At 36.9% G+C, this 8887-nt stretch overlaps 2 protein-coding genes across 2 annotated transcripts; one reads left to right on the forward strand and one right to left on the reverse strand.

Annotated features, from left to right (window-relative positions):
• Positions 1–1181: 1181 nt before the first annotated feature.
• Positions 1182–3411, forward strand: LOC122276162 (nudix hydrolase 15, mitochondrial). The gene is made up of 4 exons (XM_043085691.1): positions 1182–1594; positions 1766–1908; positions 2852–2971; positions 3065–3411. Exons 1-4 carry the CDS (start codon positions 1294–1296, stop codon positions 3287–3289), a joined length of 789 nt encoding a protein of 262 aa, XP_042941625.1. The 5' UTR covers positions 1182–1293; the 3' UTR covers positions 3290–3411.
• Positions 3412–5489: 2078 nt separating this feature from the next.
• Positions 5490–7684, reverse strand: LOC122276160 (magnesium-chelatase subunit ChlI, chloroplastic-like). The gene is made up of 3 exons (XM_043085689.1): positions 7397–7684; positions 7045–7157; positions 5490–6684 (listed from the first exon to the last, which is right to left on the reverse strand). The coding sequence occupies exons 1-3, from the start codon at positions 7497–7499 to the stop codon at positions 5632–5634; spliced, it is 1269 nt and encodes a 422-aa protein (XP_042941623.1). The 5' UTR covers positions 7500–7684; the 3' UTR covers positions 5490–5631.
• Positions 7685–8887: the final 1203 nt, after the last annotated feature.

Consider the following 8887-nt stretch of genomic DNA (forward strand, 5'->3'; position numbering starts at 1 on the left):
GTTTGTGTATGCCCCATACTCTTAACATCCAAATGAACTATTTAGTCATAGTTTTTCAAGAATTTCAAACTTTTAAGTATGAGTTATGCTATGTACAAGTAAAGTTGTGTACTAATCTGCATACCAATACTGATTTATTCATATTCAAAATTTAAATTAGCACTGTTTTCAATAAAATCTACTTTTTGACCAATCACATTAAATTAGTGCACATATTAGTATACAGTTATGCTTGCAACTAGATTTTTCCTTTAAGTATATATGAATGTGAATATTGAAAGAAATATTAGATTTCATTGTATTATTATGATCATTTGGATTAAAGGTTTAACTAAACGATTAATGCTAATACAATCGTGGAGTATACAAGCGTTGCATAATTATTTTAAAAGAGTGAAGCCCACTATTAAAAAATTATTTTTTTCTATGTGAATCATGTATTAATTCATTTTTTTAAAAATATTGACGGTGCTTGTGCACTCTATGACTGTAAATATCGTTTCTTTTAATCAAATTAGTATTCAAAAATCTTAAGACTTTTGGATCAATATTTAGGTCTTTAAAAATTAGTATCAGGGCAGGAAACATGTCATGAGTTCAAGTCATGGAGGGGGTGACCTATAGGCTGGATTAAAATATACCAGTACTATATATGTGCATAATGTTAAGTCATTGAATACTAATATATTAGTGAAGCCACCAAAAGGGAAATGGCTACCATCGAGTCAGTATCGATAGAATGGGCCACCTTGGACGTTGAATTCAGAAGCGTGATAAAATGTTATGATCACGATGAATTGAAGATTTAACCAAATTAGTATTAATAGTTTTAAGACTTTTAAATCAATGATTGATATTTCGTTTGGTTATGAAGTTAAGATGAGATGATATGTTTTATCGAAAGTTAAATAAAATATTATTATAATATAATTTTTTAATATTAATTTTGTTTTAAAATTTAAAAAAAATTAAATTATTTATTATATTTTGGATAAGAAAACAGCCATCTTTAATCCATATAATATTTATTTAATTTTAAATTATTAATGTAAGAAGAATATCCCCATCTGCATGTCAAGGGTATCAAGCGGACGTTACAACGTGTGCTGATCGATTAGTCTCGGATATCAAACTCATAATAATTGAAAACTCAAGTAATATTTTTTAGAAGGAAATCTCAAGTAATTTGTTCAGTAGTTTAGACCGAATAAAAGCCAACTGGAAAACACATGATTGGCCCAATATTGGAAGCGTATCCAATTTGTACCCTCCCCAAGCCTGCTCTTCAAGCTCATGGATCCGTCCAGCTTCGTCGGATGTTCTCCGAGACTCGTCGCCTTGTCCCAACAGCTCCGCCTTTACAAGCCACCGCCTACCTTCGAGGACTCCGAGGAGCAGGACCTCGAAGGAAGCGATGTGAAAGTGGTTTCCCAATCCCAAGTCGGTTTTGCGGAATCGGCCACCCCAATTGTACAAAATCCAGGAAGGTTTAGACCCAAGAGAGCCGCTGTTTTGGTCTGTCTCTTTGAAGGGGATGCAGGGGATCTGCGTGTCATTCTCACTAAGCGGTCTTCGAAGCTGTCCACGCACTCAGGTCAGGGGAACTGAGTTACATTTTTGTTTTGTTACTGAGAGAAAGTTTGGAATTTTCGTTCATTTTCTCGGGACCAAACAAAAATAATCTGATGATTGTGATGTGAGATTGTTTAAGATAACCAGATTGATTATTGGTTATTGAGACTCCTTGCTTGTTTCTTTGCTGCAGGTGAAGTATCATTGCCTGGTGGGAAGGCTGAGGAGGGGGATAAGGATGATGGGGATACGGCCACAAGGGAGGCAAGGGAGGAGATTGGGCTGGATCCTTCACTTGTCAATGTTGTCACAGTACTTGAACCATTCTTGTCTAAGGTATCAACTTTTCGCATTCTTTTCCATTGTCATTTTTTTAAAGCGACTGTTGTACGTATTGATTGAGATCAAGTTACTATGTCCTGTATCAAATGGGTGAATGCAGAACTTAGTGGGTTCCAATCATGTAATATTTTCACATTGTCAAAATATGATCGTTCGATTTTACCTGTAGGCAGTTTGCAACGTTTATTCTTTTTTTTTTTTGGGTTATTGTACTTGGGAATTGAATGCTGCTGGGAAATGAACTAATCCATGGATCTTGATTATGCCTGTTTTATATAGGTTAAAAATCTTATCTACATTTTAGGGTTCCGGTTTAGAAAAGAGGGGGGGAATGGCTAGTATGTGGATATGAGAAGTGGCTGACTGTTGAGAGGTATCTAAACGACTATTTGCGTGGCAAGACCGCTTCAACTTTTTTCCCAAAGTTCATCTTGAAGACTATTTAAATGCCTGCCCTGATTGATTTGGGTTACACATGTTTCTCAGTGTTTCATACTTTTTAAGTTCGACTAGAAAACCTTTCTACTTTTGATTGGACGTTGTGTTGAGATCTCTAGGAATAATTTTGAAGCCTAGGTTGAAACTCAAATTTAACTTTGCATGAGCATGAAGTGCGTTATCTTTCAAAAATTTGGAGCCTTGAACATTGTTAGTGAACAAAATAGTGGTTCATGAGTGATAATCATTTGGAATTTAATGATGTCATCTTCAACTGCTGATGATGGGTACCAGAGTTATTAACATTTAAATTTTAATGATTCACCTTTCCCTTTGTGAATCTGTGATTATAGTTTATGCGCTTTTGTTTCATGATAAATTACAATCCATGCATGCTATTGCCATAGAATAAGTTTGAAGCACGGAAAACTACATGTATAGAATGCATTAGGTTCTCCCCCATTGGGTGGTTCTTCTACCATTGGTCTTTTGTTTGCAGCACCTCCTGAGAGTTGCACCTGTTGTCGGCATACTTAATGAAAGGAACTCATTCAAGCCTTCTCCAAATCCTTCTGAAGTGGAAGTGATATTTGATGCTCCCTTGGAAATGTTTATCAAGGTTTTTCTCTTAACTTTTGCTTCTTGACTTAGGGTTATGTAATTATATTTAAAAAAAATCTTTGATGTTCTCTTTATCCCATATTTGATTCAGGATGAGAATCGGAGAGCAGAGGAGAGAGATTGGATGGGACAGAAGTATATCCTGCATTTCTTTGACTATGAAAATGAGAAGAAGAAATACATGATATGGGGTTTAACAGCTAGCATCTTGATACGGGTTGCATCAGTTGTATACCAGCGGCCACCAGCTTTTGTGGAACTAAATCCCATTTTCAAGTTTCCGAAAGTTATTAATAATGATACTGTAGTGCCTTAAATTCAAGCTAGATGTTTTGGGTTGTAATTAACCGTAATCATCATTCCTGCAATAATGTCCCCACAACTTGCAGTTGTTGGACTAGTATTTTGTGTTGAAGATAAATTTAAATTTGATGAAAACAGGGGAAAAGCTCGATCATGGCTTCAGGGGTGGAAGTTTAAAAGCTAAAGAGGCTGAAAATACTTTAGACCCAAGGAGGCAACCGGCTAAAATATCTATGCGTCTTCGCTGAGAATAAATAGTCTGAACAACTATATTATGGAGCTGCCCGCCTCACCTTTCTTCAGGACAGTTATGCTGCAGGACCTGATCTCATGAACGAAGAGATTATCCGGTTACTACATATTTCACAAGCTTATCTGCATCAATAACTTTTCCTCCTAAAATTACAGAGGGCAGAGTAATCAGGCCCTAGGGTAATGTTTTTGTTAACACGACATGACACGACCCGTTTATATTAATGGACACGAACACCATCTGTTAACTCATTTGACCTGATTAATTTTATATAAATATTAAAATCACAAAGTTTATATAAAAAAAAATAATACGAACTATAATTACAAAATTACAATCCAAAAATAAATACACTGAAATTAAAATGAAAAGTCCAACAATACCAAATATAATAAATAATAAAACAAAGTAACAAACTCACAAAGCCATGCAGACTGCATAGTGCATTGTAAATATTAATATTATAATCCAAAATATGATGATACACATACAAATCTAAACAAATTATGAACTCACAAAAGATCGTGTAGCGTCCTTATTGCTCTTGTTGATGTTCAACTCCATTATATCTTCAGTTAACTTGTTCAAATTCATATCTTGTACTCTTATAACCAAGTTATCCGTAATTCTACCATCCCATAACTAAATATTTTTGTTTATCCAAAGTCCTCATTGTTTACAAATAGTATTGCAATGCGTGTGAGGTTATAAACAAATCACAAAAGTTTTTTGTTTTATCTTTTTTATGTTTTTAGATAGAATGGCAGAAGTGTAATTTTTATTTTCTTAACGGATCAACCCGTTTTGATCCGAACCCGATAAGGCTAAATCTGAACTCGCTTTTATCGTGTCATGTTCATGTTGGGTTAACGGGTCGTATCACATATTGCCATCCCTAGATCCTATAATTGATGCTAGTGTGTCGATTGTCAATCTTTTTATTCCTTTGCTATGACAGTGAAAACACATGCAAAATTCTCCTTTGTTATCCTATGTGATGAATGATAACATACATGGAACGAAAATATATAGGTACAGAAAACATTGCGAGCAAGAACGCAGAAGTAAAAGGAATATGAAAAATTGACGTGGTTTGACCTTCACGACCTTTGAAGTTGGAAAAGTTGCATGTTTATCACCAACTTGATATATTATGGATATCAAAACAGAGGCTTACAAGGGAAATATATGGTTAAACGGTCTGTACAAATGTATTACATGTGTAGTAACTATGATAGATATCGTATATGTACGATATTTAGGATGGTTACATTTTTTTTTTAATTTATTAAATAATATTATGAAAAGGATCCAGTTTAGTTGAGACTTCTTAAAAAAGCCATACGATTTTAGGTATAAGTTAGGGGTTTAAAACCAGGTTTTATACCACATTTGGGCAGGAGCAGTTGCTCCCTTATTAGCAACGCCTGCATTTTTAGGTTGTAACAAAGATCTATTGTTATTGCGTTCTAGACATTCCTGCTTTTCTGGAGACTCATAAGATCATATATGGTAACAACTGGATGCCCAGAATTTTAATCTCATATCAGCAGGGTGACAACCCACTGGATGTCAAGTATGATCATGTCTGAAGTTGAAAGTTTATTCACAACATTTTCATGCATTTGTTAGATCATTTGTTAGGGCTCTCTTGGAAAGTCATCCGATCCTGCACTACCTTTCCTTAGCCTACAAGATATAAGGGAAGAGATTTTATTCTCTGAGGGATGGGTAATTTAGTTACACACTTCAGCTGAGTAATCGAGACCTCATTTACTAGAGGGTTTCTTGACCTGGTAAATGGTTGGCATTTAGCAACCTCCATAAGCTCAGAAGAGGAACCTCAGAATGGCTTGGTTTGGCAAATCTCAATATCACAAGCTCGTTTTTAAGAAAAGGACCTCTACACATAATGGATTCTCCAACTTCATGCCCCCGATACTGCAGTGAAAAATTAATATCATGCAAAGAAGTCCGAATTTTTCTTGCGGGGAATATAATTGGAAATTTCCACAAAAGACTAGATGAAACAACAATCTGTTGAGAAAAACTTAAAAAGACAAATCCCTCACTACGTTGCTCGAGAGGGAAAAAAAACTCCCTCAGCTAAACACCTCATAGAATTTTTCAATGACGAGTAAACCCGAGTCGATGGACTCCAAGGGATCCTTCCGAAGGCGGTGTCTTAAGCAGTTAGGAATCACGGTAGCAATATCTTCCGACGTTACCTTATCTCTTCCCTTCAGAGAAGCTAGAGCTTTTGCAGCTCTATTTGTCACAATATCTCCTCTCAACCCATCAACATTCAGTTCTGAGCAAACCTTGGATATTTTCACCTTGAGATCATGATCAATCTGAACGGAGGAGAGAGAACTCCTAGCTGAGGAAATCTGTTGTTGAAGCTTTTCTTGCTCTGCCTTGTAAGAATGCCTGAATTCCTTGGGGTTTCTGTCAAATCTAGCTCTCTCCTCCACAATCTTGACTCTCAGCTCTGCATCCCTGACGGTCCCCACTTGTGCATGCATTCCAAAACGATCAAGCAGCTGTGGCCTGAGCTCCCCTTCTTCCGGGTTGCCTGATCCAATGAGAATAAATCGAGCAGGATGTGAAATCGAAATACCCTCTCTCTCCACTGTGTTCCAACCTGAGGCAGCAGAATCCAATAAAACATCCACCAAGTGGTCATCCAAAAGATTAACTTCATCCACATAGAGAATTCCTCTATTAGCTTTAGCCAGAAGACCGGGCTCAAAAGCCTTGATGCCCTCAGTGAGGGCTTTCTCTATGTCAATTGTCCCACAGACCCTATCTTCTGTAGCACCCAGTGGCAAATCAACCATGTTGATTTTGGCCAACACGGTAGGTAGTTTCTCTCCTTTCATAATGCTTTCTCTGACTTCCATGCCCATGGATTCTGGATCTTCTGGATCTGAATTATATGGATCACCAGCAACCACCTTGATTTCAGGAAGCAGATCCACCAAAGATCTAACAGTAGTGGATTTTCCAGTTCCCCTATCACCCATGATCATGACCCCTCCAATCTTAGGATCAATCACATTTAGCAGAAGGCATAGTTTCATCTCATCCTGTCCAACAATAGCAGGAAACGGATATACTGGCCTCTGGCTTTCCTTTGCAGCAAGCTTCTGGGCCTGGAAATCATCAAATACGCTCCTTAGTTTTTTTTATTTTTTACATTTTTATAGGCCAAGTAAAATACCTTCAGCAAAAATTTTCTTCTAAGAAACAAATTCTTCCACAGGTTTAATTTCCCTTTTTTTTTTTTTTTTTTTTTTAACTATGCTAAACGCGTTATTCATTAACCAATAAATCCTTTCGACAAACATCTAGAGTGCGCAAGGTCCACAAATCTTATTCAAACACTAAACAAGAACGCGGAGTACTAACAATAATTCGAGCAACGGATTAGCTATAATATATGCACATACGGAAAAGCTAGCAACAAACCAAAGTTTGACACCAATAGCATAAATCAAGAACATTAGTACCACCTCAGCAGCGTTGATGTCAGTGGCAACATTTGTAATTGCAACATGGAACCGAGACCTCCCCTTCTTACTATGAATCCCAATCCCTCCATAAAATTTCCTCCCGTTGCCCAGCCCTGAAAACTCATAATTGTCAAAATCAATAGTAATCCACTGATAAAGATAAAGCAAGACACATATCTTATGATCATTGCCAACGCCTAAAAATCAACAAATTTTAAAGATTGAGAACATAGAACCATAGACAAACTGGGTCTGTCGCATATGTACTCAATAAGAGGATGAACTCCCAGAAATTGGTTTTAGAAACAGAAAAAAACGAAGCGGGGTTTAGTTTCTTTATTCAGTGACGTGCCTGGGGTTAAAGTGAGAGTGGAAACGGAAGGCTTTGGGGTTGGAGAAGTAAAGGGCCGTGAAGCCAATATTGCAGTTGCGGAAGTTCCCAGTACTGACGCCATGGGCAAATGATTATGGGTGCAGTCCGCGTCACGGCGTTTCTTGACCTTCACAGCTTGACATAGTTTCTTACTTCCTTATTGGTTCGTTAGGTTGAGGATAAGACGATGGATAATAGATTATCAATGGTACCAAATCTCCTCTGCTCTTTACGTCTGCTTCGTCATATTTCGCTTATGATGTTTTTTTTTTTAATACGAAAAAAGAAAAGAAAAGGAATTACAGTGCATTGCAGGGGCAAAAAAAAGCAAAGGAACTTTGAAGACGTAAGAAAGGGAAACAGTATTAGTTTTTTCTTTGGCTTTTTATAAAAAATAAAATAAAATCAATCACTATTAAAATAATCAAAACTTTATATTATAAGAGACGAAAAAAGCAGTGTACTGGTTGACCCATGATCACACTCTCTAGATCCCTTGGTGTATACATTGATAGTGGCGGATAAACCATAAACAACACTTTTATCTTTTTAACACCCCCTTCTATATTAAGACTGTGCATCCAAATCTGGTCTAGTCCAAAACTCAAAAATTCGAGTGGATCAGTATAGGTATCCAGGTGGATAACCCAGTTATGAATGATATCTTTAATTGTCCGAATCCGGTTATAGATACGAGTACTAACTTAATTATCCGTAATTGACTATGTTTTAAAAAGTTCCAGACATGAGAGTTTGAGACAGCCGCATCATCTCTCTCTCTCTCTCTCTCTATTAGAACCCTAGATCCTTGAAACTCTAGATCCCTCATCCCTCTCAACTATATGTTTTTCACACTCTTATCTTCTTGATGGTGTCCTTGATCTTTGCCACCCATTGACCGGATGACCTTTGCCGGATGTCAACAAATCGCTTTCAAGGAGTACTCGTAAAGGTTTGGTTTCTATGCTTTTGTTTGTATTGGTATGATGCAATTTATACGAAGGAAGTGGAAGATCCTGTCAAATGAAAGTAGAGAGCTAAAAGGGTCTTGTTGCTTTTTGTTCTTGTTTATTTGTTTCTTTATAATTTTGCCTTTTATGTCGATCCATGTGGAGGCTTCTCTTTCAAAATAAAGTGGAAAACTGACCATCTAAGTGCTGCAAATTGCAATTTATTGAATCTTGCTTTGACCAAGCCAATGGGGTACCTTATAATTAGAGTTTATTTTCATTGATATATATATTTACAGAAATTCTAAAAGCACCTGAGATTGCGTCCCCGCCACAGTTCTAGTATGCCACGTCAGCCAACTTATTAAAAAAAAAATGCCAGAGAGAGACGAACAAAAAAAAATGCCACAGAGAGAGAGAGAGAGAGAGAGAGGTCTTCGTCATACGTCTTCTATGGTCTAGGGTTCTCCCGAAGCCATTGTCATCCTTCATCTTCGAATACAGCCTTCATCTTCGACCC

Source organism: Carya illinoinensis, chromosome 9 (assembly GCF_018687715.1).
Source record: "Carya illinoinensis cultivar Pawnee chromosome 9, C.illinoinensisPawnee_v1, whole genome shotgun sequence".
Taxonomy (NCBI): domain Eukaryota; kingdom Viridiplantae; phylum Streptophyta; class Magnoliopsida; order Fagales; family Juglandaceae; genus Carya; species Carya illinoinensis.